A 12498-nucleotide genomic window follows, 5' to 3' on the forward strand; every position below is an offset into this window, starting at 1 on the left:
TCATTTGGTAAAAATCATTTATTGCCAATATATTATCAATACGATATCAGAGAATTACACCAACGTCTTCTTCATTGCACCAAAAATGCCCATATTATATAAATAGGAAGTTAACAGATGTAATCATCTCCTGACGTAACGTAACACACATTCATCACAGTTCGCAAGTCTGTAGGATTCCGAAGTGACCATCACACAAGGATAAAGAACCTTGACCTTTCCTTGTAACTAGTCACAATTATTGAGCACTGGCCATTTTATGGACAAATAAATACCAGGAACTTGCAAACGATTCACAAAACAAGCAGTCGTTATGTTTACGAAAAATCTACTAGCACTGAAGCTTAGTGAAGTGAAGTTTAACCCTTGGTCTTACTGAAAGGGCCGCAGTATTTTGTAGATTTGTGCAGTAATTAATCAGCATGTTGAGGTCAATTTGTGCAAGGCTAAAAATGGTTTAACTTAGAACATAAACAGAAGGCAGAACAAGTTTTGGTGAAATACAAGAAGCTAATGACATTCAGGATAGAAGACTGGTTTAAAATCGATATATGTCGCTTGTAATATCGAAGGGTTATAAATTTGGTATTGTTAATATAAATAAATAAATCTGTGGACGAATTTTGGGTGCCTGAGTTCCGGAATCAGTTTTCTCGTCTAGAATCGCAACAACTTTTGCTTCTGTGTACCAGAATTTGTTGTTTGTAGGAAACTAACTGATTAAAATATATACAAAGTAACAACTTTGTAATTAAACCGGAACTAGACCATAAAACTAAAGTTTCTGAGCTTCGCAAATGGACATTTATATAACATTTTATATTTAATTTTTATATATACTAGAAACAATGTTTTGAGAAACGCATTTATACCCAATACATCTAACATATCCCACTTTTGAATATAGCCCTTAGACTAATTGTCATAAGAAGTAATTGCCGTATTTTTATAGTCACTTTCCTCAAGTGTCATGGCCGCTTGACCCCATTCCCAACAAATACTCAACAATATTACCATCTGTCATTCTTCGCCTTGTAAAATATAACAGTTGATAAAGTGTTGTAAAATAAACAAGGAGGGCAGGTGGCCAGTACTACGTGAGCTTCTCCCCCCCCCCCCCCCCAATGTAAATGAAACCAGAATGGGGTGTATTTCTGTTACTAATACAGGATGTTCTTAAAATCGGGCGACTGAGCGTGGTGCAGTGGACAATACTGCTGGTCCCTGCGCGTCAAGAATACTTCGCGCTCCGCGATGTTCTGTCTCGCTACAAAGAATGACGACCCGGTATATCCCAGTTAAGGCTACGTGAAGACCGAGTGAAAGCTGAGAAGTTTTCGTTTATATATTGACCTTTATGTATACCGTATTAATCGTATTGCACGTAACTTAGAAAGTTAATTTATTATTGTTTGCTAGCCACGTCACTGAAAGTCTCGAAGTGCCATGTCAATTTAGACTTTATTACGTCATTTCTATTCCATGATGCCTTTTAAGTGTTTAATTATAGACGACGAAAATATTGCTTATTTAAACATCGGTCCAGTGTTCACATCACAGAATTAATGCTTATCCCAGAACTGACGAGATTTGATCCACTACAACACGAATGGAAAGTGTGCTTCGGTCAGGAGTGTACAAAATCGATAGACTGCGCACCTCACTGGCCTTAAACCTTTTAAAACCCAGTGGTAAATATATGTCCCACCGCTTCAACAATCATTAACCCTTAATTTTTCATTTATGGGTTCCATAGGATTCTCAGAACAAACAGCGATTATTTCCTTAAACAGCATCTAGCAGTTGATCTTTTTAATGGTGAAGTGTAGTGTTTTCTTTGCGGTACGGACTGAATTCTTAATTATTATTTAGACCACTTTCGGCTACAAAGCGTTAATATTTATTTATGGAAAATATAATAGTCTCTAAGAAGTGTCAAGAAATAAAATATAGCAGATTAAACTATATTTAAAATTAAAAAATACGGAAGGAAATTATTCATTAAATGAAAGAACAGATAGTTACAGACACGTTATGGAAACTTCACTTCGTTCAAACTAAATGCGTGTGTAGTGGTGTGGAATTGTGACTGATCAGCGGGTGGCAAGAAAGCAACTCGCTGCCAAAGGGCATCCCCGAGCAGGCTTTGCATTCTCCACGTCAAAAGCAAGAAACTTGATAACTGTCATTAGACAATTTAAAATTCAAAATTAGCTCTGTAAATCACACGTACGTTAGCCTACAGTGGGCAATTAAACAGCGAAGTGAAAAATCTTTCGTTTATCCAAAGTCGTGGATTACATGATGCAGGCTGACTATTTATAATTGAATATGTGTGAATGCAGCATAATTGAACGATTTAATTATTTACACTTGTAGATATAAAGTCGATTAAGATTATTTTAATACGATGATGCACCTGTCACGTTATAGCTCCTTCGAAAATACACGATTTTACAGTGGCACATTCAATTAACGCGCGTAGACATATATGGATGTTCTTTCATTCGGGTGTGTATTAGTCGATACTGAAAAGTTACGAAAAGTTTTATTTTTTTAAGAGACGGTGGGAGATGTTTTTCTACTGAACTAAATACAAACAAAAATCTTGAAACCTGAACAAAATAGTTCGTGAATAGCATGGAATGGGTTGGATTATAGAAAAGTATATGCTTATATTAACTCTGACGATAAGTATGTTGAAATTCTGTTCTATAACTTGTGTGTCCTACAGTTTTAAATGTTGTGTGTGGTTAATGACACAAACAAAACATTTTATCTAAGAAGTTCCCAACGTTAAAAAATTATTGGAAAGTAACACTTTAATTTTTATTCTAATATCTAATTATAAACACAACCGTACGTCAAATTGTATACTTTTCACCGATCCTGTTACAACCATGACTGTCGAACGGAAGTAGTTTCACAATTAAGCCAGTTTTATATTATCCTATTTGTAAAGAACGCCTACTACAGCAGCCTTACTAAAACCATATATAGACTAAGCATCATAGATCAAAGAACCTCTAAGAGAAATCTATTCATTGTTCGAATCTTCATCTTCAAGTTTTATGTGAATATTTCATTCATATTTATTCCCTAAGAATGATTTAGTGACAGGTTATTTTGTATGTCAAGAACGTGTCCCCTATTTTGTGCATCGTCAGAAAACTGGGGGAGTGTATAATTATCGCTAACACTTGAACTTTTAGTAACACAGGCAGATGAAGTCTCAAAGAATGTTTGACTACATTCACAGCCTACTTTCGTCAGGTAGAGATGTGATATGAAGAGGCAGATATACTATATGAGGCCACAGCGGAGAACCTCAATGGGAGGTCCATATGTACGAGGGTCGCTCATTAAGTAATGCCCCACATTTTTTTTCTCAGCCAATAATGAAGATAGAAAAGTGTACTTTTACATGCTTGAGATTTGATGTTTCCCGCGTTCGTGTACGGAGTTTCAAATGATTCCAACCGATAGCGGAGCTGTAGTGAACTGTTAAAATGGCGTCTGTGAACGACTCTCGTTACAAGCAACGAGCTGTAATTGAATTCCTTGTTGCTGAAAAAGAAACGGTGGTGAACATTCATAAACGTTTGTGTGCTGTGTATGGAAGCTGTGCAGTCGATAGGAGCACCGTTGGTCGCTGGGCTAAGAGAGTTAAAGCTTCAGGAAGTGAAGAAACCGAGCTCCGTGATCTGCCGCGCTCTGGGCGTCCTGCCACAGCCACCACTCCAGACATGTTGAACCGCGCGGATGTCATTATTCGTGAGGATCGGCGCATCACAACTCGACAATTGGCCCAACAGCTTTCAGTCAGCAATGGAAGTGTGATTGCAATTATCCAGGCTCTCGCATATTCGAAGGTGTGCGCAAGATGGGTTCCACGAAGTCTCACAGCAGACCACAGGATTCAAAGGAAAACGATTTCTTCTGAATTGTTGGAGCGTTTTGATGCTGAGGGAGAGGTCTTTCTGTCCCGGATCATTACAGGTGACGAAACCTGGATACACCACTTTGAGCCAGAGACAAAAAGGCAGTCAATGGAGTGGCATCATCCTCAATCACCGAGAAAGAAGAAATTCAAGACAACTCCCTCCGCCGGAAAAGTCATGATGACTGTCTTTTGGGACAGTGATGGGGTCATTCTTGTGGATGTGATGCCAAGAGGTGCGACCATCAATTCAGACGCGTACATCAGGACCCTGAAAACCCTCAAGAAGCGTTTTCGACGAGTTCGGCCTCACAAGCATCCAGCAGAAATTTTGCTCCTGCACGACAATGCACGCCCTCACACAAGTCTGAGAACCCGGGAAGAAATCACCAAATTGGGTTGGACGGTGCTGCCCCATCCACCCTCCGACTTTCATCTCTTTGGGCCACTCAAAGATGCTATCCGCGGAACAAGATTTGAAGATGACGAGAGCGTGATTCAAGCAGTGAGGACATGGCTACGTGCACAGGACAAGAGCTGGTACCGGCAAGGCATGCACGCACTTGTTCCACGATGGCGTAAAGCCGTACAAGTTGATGGGGACTATGTGGAAAAATAGTATGTGTAAAGGAAACATTGATTTATATTGTCACTAAATTTGAGCCATCTTGAATAAATATGTTCTGAGGAAAAAAATGTGGGGCATTACTTAATGAGCGACCCTCGTAGCTTCACTGTCGAATGGAAATGCATAGTGGCATTTACTACTCAGCAATAATTACACTCGAACAGAAACTAAATGAAGATGCAAGAAGAATTATGCACAACAGATGTTATTACAAGGAAAATAGATAAATAAAACAGCAGGTGCAGGCAGAAAGCAGCTAACATCGGTGAATCCCAAAAATTATTTTAAAAGAGATTTCCAGAATATCGACAGAAATAATTGAAACGAAACGTTTTTTTAAAAATCTTAATCTTGCAACGTTACTTCACTTCCACACCATCAAAATTCTTCGGCTCGAGATTATGTATCAATATTTTCCACAGTTAAAGCAAGGACCGGCGGTAAAGTTACGTCACGTTGACGACTCGGTACAAAACCGTGAACCGATGCACCGAATCCTTAACACTGCAGTTACTTGTAGCGATTTCTAATTTAATGTTTTATTATTTCTTAAACACAGCCATTTCCACGCTGCACAGTATAAGGAGACATTCAAAGGAAATTGTCTGTTCTGTGAAAAAAAGGTATTAAAATATTAAAATATGATTGCTGAATAAATATAAAAATTATAATACTACTGCAGATGACCAAATTCCGGACAAATAAATGATCAAAAACTATTCCAAAGGAAATCAGAGTTTTAACCATATTTAGATAAACTAACTTCGTTTAATTCTTTCTCTAATATCATGTAAAGATTCAGTCCGTACCGCAAAGAAAACACCACACTTCACCGTTACGTAGATCAACTATTTAACGCCTTTTAAGGAAATAATCGATGTTTATTCTGAGAAAAATTCGAAACCCATAACTAAAGTCTGTGGAAAAATGTAGAGTTATTTATTATTAAAGCAGGTGGTACATATAGTCACCACACGACGTCAAAAGGCGAACGTATACTCTAAAACCATAAATGCCTTTAGTAAGAGGGGAGGGGTTACAGGAAACTGTAACTGTAAATCAAATAACATTAATATTTTTGTAAACGCTTTCAATCAACCAAATTGTCAGTATTAACACAACCGATTAATCGATACTCATCGATACTGGATATTCTGGCGGCTATTGTTTTTAATTAAGATTTATAGCTTTATTGGAAAAATATGTCAGACCTATATTTAAGAAACGTAACTTTATTAATCTAAGCATTGTTGTAGTTTGCAACAATGGATTTGTATCTGTAATAGATTAATGTGAAAATTCGCGAAGAACAAAAATTATGAAACGCACTTATTGAAAATTTAAGTACAACTACATCTTACTATTATTAACTTTTTGTAATTACAATTCTTATAATTCTGGATTTATATCCCTTGATCTTATTTATTCGTTAATTCGTGCAGTGTTATTCCTAGCTTTGATGTTTTTATCGTCTGTTTCTACGACAATCTAATACTGGTCTTGTTGGGAGTATTTTTGTTATTGAATATGCTGTTATATTGGTAGCACTGTCTGACGTATGTTTCACTTCCGTCCAAAAATGTTGTAAATAAAGCGTGTTCTGGTTTATTCCCTAACCTTATAGGCAATATAGGAAACGGTTATGTTTGAAAAAGAAATTAGCCGACGATGTTTTCTGTCGTTTTATAAAAATTCATTCGCTAAATTTATATTAGAACCTAAATATGAATTTGGTTTATATAATAGAGCAACAAAATAGCAACTGATTTACAGATTCTTCTGTTTCGTTCTCTATCTAGGGCCATCTATTAATTTCAACTTCTTTCTCACTGTTTTGGTATTCCTAATATTGGTAATTATATCAAGAGATGCAATAAAAGTATTCCAAATAACTAAACCAACCATTACAGACGAACTTGAGCCAGTTCCACCCATCTCTCATTCTCATAACCTGCGAGTTTTAAAGTATTTCCGCAAAACGTTGCAAACATTCCTGGTATTTATAATGAAACACTTCAAGGTTCGTCGGAATACGATCACGATCATAAGGGCTGGGATTATCGAACTGGCATAACACATCCAGAATTTTCGAGAGAGACTAAACCAGGCAAGAAACATGACCGGGAAGTCAGTGAATTCGACAAACGAACGTTTGTCGATGAATGCATTTTATCTGCAAGGCAGGCAAATGCTCACTTGCGTTGCGCAAATCATTTTTTTTTTCTGACTGAACAGTTTTCTACACGTCATGCATGTATTTATTCAACTTACTGGCCTGTCACGTTCTCGTTGTGAGATCAAGAGGGGTTGAAACGGGTTTACTGCTCTCCCCATTTCCACCCCTCTCCTCCAAAGGTTCGTTCTCCCCTTCAACACCCCTGTCATCACCACATGACTTCACATCATCGTCACTGTCACTACCAACTTCATCCTGGTCCTCCAGCTTGTCTTCGGACGAACTGTGCCCCTTACAACCTTCTCTTCTCCTGTGTTTTACTGTTTTGCTATTGAGTCCGCTCCTCAGAGAGAGGTCGATGGGTTGATCCTGGACCGGCCCAAGAGACTGCAGCATTGCCACTGACTTGTCGTAGTTCGCAGATCGTGAATCGTCCGTAGGCTTAAATCTGAGTTCATGTTTCGAGACTTCCACTGCTTCCTGCCGATGCTTGAGATCGCGCACCGGGGATGGTGACTGCGAGGATGACGAAGTCGACGATCCTGAAGACGAAGACGTGACGGGAGAAGCAAGACGCTCGGCGCCGTGATGCTTCGGCGACGTTCCCATAGAATGCACGAAAGGTAACAAGAAGTTTCTGGCTGCAGGTGGGCCGCCATGGTGAGGATGATGGAACCCCGCGCTGTGCAGGAAGGGTGACGTGATAAAGGGGACAGGAAGAGACGGAAGAGACGAGGCGTGATGGTGGGACGTCACCTGAAGGGGCAAAAGGGTGTTCCTGGCTGCCCACAGCGCCGCTGCAGCCTCTCCGGTACTCCCATACCCAGGGTGCGCTGTTCCCGGGAGTGTTCTTACAGGCATCACCTGTGCCGACGGCAGAGTTCGAGACTTGCCGTCCAGAAAGTTCTTCGGAGCACCGGTGTTGTTGTTGTCAACATCAACAACACTTGGCAGGTGAAAGGGCTGTTTGACCTCGTGGAAGTGCGGGGATAGTCCTTCCCATAGAGGCAACATTTTGCTATTCTTGCTGCTTAGAGGCTCCCGAAGCACCGGGTTGCTACCAGTGTGCTGTTGTTGTTGTTGCTGCTGCTGCTGCTGCTGCTGTTCCTGCAGAAGGCAGTGTATCTTGAACCAGTTGGAACGCCGTCCGTACCTGGAACCACTCTTAGACATTCCGACCATCAGACACTTTCTTAGGCGACACGCTTTGCACGACGTCCGATTCTTCTTGTTGATGATACACTCACCGTTGTTCTTGCACTCCGAGATGGAGCTCGTGTTGTTATACGTTCTTCCGAAGAAAGACTGAAACACACAACACCTCCAGGTTACACTTTCACCTTTAGTCTGAGTATTAGCATCGGAATATTTTTGGCAATAACTAACCAATCAAATAGACGGCTTAGGGAACACGGAGGTTCATCACCGAATTAGCCACCTATCTCTGTCCTGGGACAGCAAAATCCAATCGCCTTCAACTCCTATATCCCATAGATCCCGCTTGATATTATCCTCCCATCTACATTTAGGTCTTCCCAGCGGTCTCCTCCTTTCGTGCAATAAAATTACATAAAGAGATTTAAACACAGACGTGCCCAAGAGACATCACAGAATATTACCTTTCATTATAAATCCATGCTAAGGAGATTTCAAAGATCGTCAGATATCACCATTCAATATAAAATCATCCGATGGAGATTACCGATAATTAACGAGTATCAACGTTCAATGCGATCGTATGCGAGGAATGTTGGCAGATTACCATCGTTCAGTATAGAAAGAAACCCAAACGAGTCCTACTGTAGTGAATGAGGAGAAAGATCATCTTACAGTTATAAGGTTCCCAGGCAATGCCCGCTCGTCCTTCTTATAAGGATAAAATAAAAGTGAAGACGTTAGGGCGATAATTAGTGAAAGTTTGCTAGCAGAAACGACGGAAGTTCTGAATTGCTTATTAGAAAATGATGAACCTATAATTTGGAAAATTAGTAAGTAATTTAGCGGCATCGGCTGGAAGGGGGGGGGGGGTAAATTTTGACGAATTTAAATAGGGAGGGTTGCATGAGAAGCATGCAGTGGCAACTTGGAACTTGGGAACCATCTCAACATTTGCTTAAAGACAGAGGAAAACCTCTGTCGAGATGGCCGGTCACATGACTTTCCGGATGCACGCTGACTACTAGACAGCGGTCCGGCAGACAAAAAGGAATATAGACTTTTATGGAAGCTACTGTGAAATATCACCTTTTTCAGTCCGTACCTCAAGGTGAATATTTCACCTTTAAAATATCAACTAATTAATGCTGTTTAGAAAAATAATGGCTTTTTATTATAAGAATGCAGAATTATTGACTATCAAAGCAGGTGGTATGTACGAGGTGCGATCGAAAGGTTTCCAGACTGCGCGTATAAAAACCCGTACACTTATCTCAGGTATTAAATCCATCCATCACCCTCGAAGTAGTTCCCCTGGGAGTGAACACAACGATCCCAGCGCCGCTGCCAAGCCTGGAAGCATCCATGGAAATCTTTCTTTGTCAGCCTGTCAAGCACCATCTGCGATTCTGCCTGAATCTCTTCTATCGTCTCAAATCTCCTTCCCTTTAGCTGAATTTTCATCTTTGGGAAGAGGAAGAAGTCACACGGAGCTTAGAAAGGAAGTTGGGGTCGGTTCTTGCAAGATCTTTCAGCTCCTGACAAACGAGAAGTCAAGTCGATTCTGCTTCTGGTCCTCAGACAGGATGCGTCGCATGTGGAGTTCTTCCTTTAGAATCAGCTGACAGGTACCATAGCCTATCCCAACAATGTCGCACAAGTCATTGATGGTACGACGGCGATCTTCGTGAATAGCCTTCCGAATCTTCGTAACATTTTCGGGCGTTCGCCATTTTTAAAACGTGAATGCCACACAAAGGTTTGTGCACGACCCATTACGGACTCCCCAAATGCTTGCTTTAGCATTTCATAGGTTTCCGTAGCCGTTTTGGCGAGTCTTTGGCAAAATTTGATGCACACGCCATTCCAAAATCGCAGGAGGGTCGGTGTAATGCACTACCAAAACGCCCGTAACTAAGAAACAAATGCTAATTCGATGATGCCGGCTGGCACACTGATTCACTATGAATGTAGGCCGCACCCCCTAGCGGCAGAAGCTCGTACTACATCCGGTTCGCCCTCTATTGACACAGTCTTGAAACTTTCCGATCGCACCTCGTATAGTTAACAGAAAACACATAAATCCTTTCAAATATCGGGATGTCTTCTGAATCCCATCAATTTGCTGCATGTTTTAATAAATATTACAAATTATTCACATTTTCTTTTCGCAGATTATGTGAATTACCTGTGTTTTTATGTACGCTATCAATTAGGCCTATACGCATATTTTCACGAATCTCATCAATTAGCTGAATATTTTCGAACGCTCCAACTATATGCACATTTATACAAACACCAACGACAATTACCTACATCTTTTAGCAAATTCCGTCAATTACCAAAAATGTTTCACAACTGCTGTCAATCATCTGCATATTTCCACGAAATCCAGGAATTATTTTTATATTTTCACAAACATCGTCACTTACTTGCATAGATCACCAGGATTACACGGGGTTCATCTAGACCTCATTCCGTCCACACACACACCCCCTTCCCAAACGGAACCAACTGAAAGACGTTCGTCTACTCTCGAAAATTTCTCGCCACTAACACAAGACGACAAAGTGGGTTGAAACGAACTACTTAGTTCGGACGCCGAACGAGGAATGTCTGATCCGAAGTTCATCAGCCGCTGCAGCTTCAGCGTTATTTCACGACAACTTCGTGTTTCATTCACAATCGTCCTTAATATCACTAGACGGTACCCTCGGCAATTCATACGTCGTCATAAACGACGAAATATTCGAGTTATCGATAACGAAAGATGCCACGTTCTTTCACGGTGGTTGTCCATCCAAATAGTTTCGGGAAATATCGTGTCCTTTCTTGCAGTTATAACAGCGTTAACACGTTACTCACCTTGCATCCCTCGCAAGTGAAGGCCCCAAAATGGAACCCAGCCGCTGGCTCCCCGCACACCCTACACAGCTGGTTCATCTGTGAGCACACAATAACAGTACTAATTATAAACACCTGTGAAGAGAAATGCCGAAGAATTTGAAAAGTATTACCACGCTAACTGAGGGTATTTATTGGGATAGCATTATTACGTGTGTTTTCATAAACGTTGTCGTGTTGTGTTAAGGGATTTTGGACCTTATGGGATAATATTTATTGCTGTGTGTGTTAAATGCTTTCGATTAGCCCTACATCCTAAACGAGTAATTTACAAATGAAACAAACAAACCAGCTGCTACTTTAAAGCATAAGTTATAATGTTCTTCATCCAAAATTTAATTTGTGAGCATTTCAAGAAATTACTTACGAAGTAATTATGTAAAATTTTCAGTTCCTGGTTGGAAATGATGACAATCCAATACTTCTAAAGAATATTAAGAAGTACGGGCACTTCAGCTAGTTAAGGATCTGACTCTGTATTATAGAGTCTATAGCATAAACACACCGCACTTTCAAAAAAAACAACAGAGTTGGTGTTTAATAAAGTTGAATACAATGATAAAGCAGTAATTATAGGGGTGTATGAAAGTTATATGAAATAATCTGCCACACTGGACAGAGTACATGACGAACAGCATGTCATGCTGTATAGTATTACCGGACGAATGTGTCCGAACAGATCTCATACGCGTAGCAACACAATGCGAGGTTTTGCTGAAACGTGTCGTAACCATCAATTAAATTTATAAACAAAAGACGGTGAGCAGCGATGATACGTCTGGGAAATTCATGGCGCAAGATCCAAAACTTTATTGACAGCCGAATGGATGGATTACAAAATCTCACTGTATCCTCGCCAGAAAACTACATACTTACAATCAACCTCTGAAAGGAAAGATTTCTGAAGCCCTTTTGAAGAAAAAATGTTCATTATCTAACACTGTCATGTTAGAGATTCTGATTGTGATGGTCTAATGTCATTTATGCTGAGGTTTAGAGTGGTTTTGGAGACGCAAACTTTCAAACGGACAGATACTACCCTTCCATTATGTATTTACTTCAAAATAGCTTAGCTTTTGTGCTTTTTTTAAAAATAGTGTATTCATTTATCAGACAACGGATTCCAAATAATATACTACATCTTATTATGATCAGCAAGCATTTTACCCTAATTATAATCACACTGTGCCACGACAAAAATTAATATAAGAATAAAACATGGAATGCAGCGTAATAAATATAATAATATAGTGTAATATGACAATACTGGTAACACAGATATTACACTTCAGTAAAGAACAAGCTTTGAACGTTATTCATGGTTTGGAGATTGCCTAACCGCGTCTAAATATGTGTGTTATTAAATATTATTTTGTTTATAATTAAATGGATAAATGTTATGCGCACAGTTCTTGAAATCAACTAGCAACTTTAAGTTGAATATTGGTGTTGAGGATCAGAGATACCAAGACTTTTGCATATTAGAGATGATTCAGTTGAAAGATTATGATAATAAAGGGCTATATAGTGTACACTGGTAAAATAATTTGACTGAAATGAATATTTTAGAATAAAAGATGGTTTCAGCTCTAAAATAATTCCCATATAATTTTATTATTTTATTGTTCATTGCAAATTAGTAAAAGTCAATGCAATGAACGTTTCATTTGGTGAATCGTTTGTTAATATGTTATA

The 12498-nt window shown here is 39.5% G+C and overlaps 1 protein-coding gene across 3 annotated transcripts in view; it reads right to left on the reverse strand.

The window, feature by feature from the left end:
- The window catches only part of LOC110833946 (uncharacterized), a 22796-nt gene continuing 10298 nt past the window's right edge, over positions 1–12498 (reverse strand). For all 3 annotated transcript variants that reach the window (XM_022072576.2, XM_022072575.2, XM_022072573.2), the window contains 2 exons: positions 10765–10842; positions 1–8049 (listed from right to left, as the gene is read on the reverse strand). In XM_022072576.2, coding sequence (XP_021928268.2) covers positions 6847–8049; positions 10765–10842 — 1281 coding nt within the window. In that variant the 3' untranslated portion in view covers positions 1–6846. The remainder of the gene's footprint in view (positions 8050–10764; positions 10843–12498) is intronic.

Source organism: Zootermopsis nevadensis, unplaced genomic scaffold (genome assembly GCF_977971745.1).
Source record: "Zootermopsis nevadensis isolate Lab colony 2312 unplaced genomic scaffold, Znev_1.0 Znev_ptg000017l, whole genome shotgun sequence".
NCBI classification, from domain to species: domain Eukaryota; kingdom Metazoa; phylum Arthropoda; class Insecta; order Blattodea; family Termopsidae; genus Zootermopsis; species Zootermopsis nevadensis.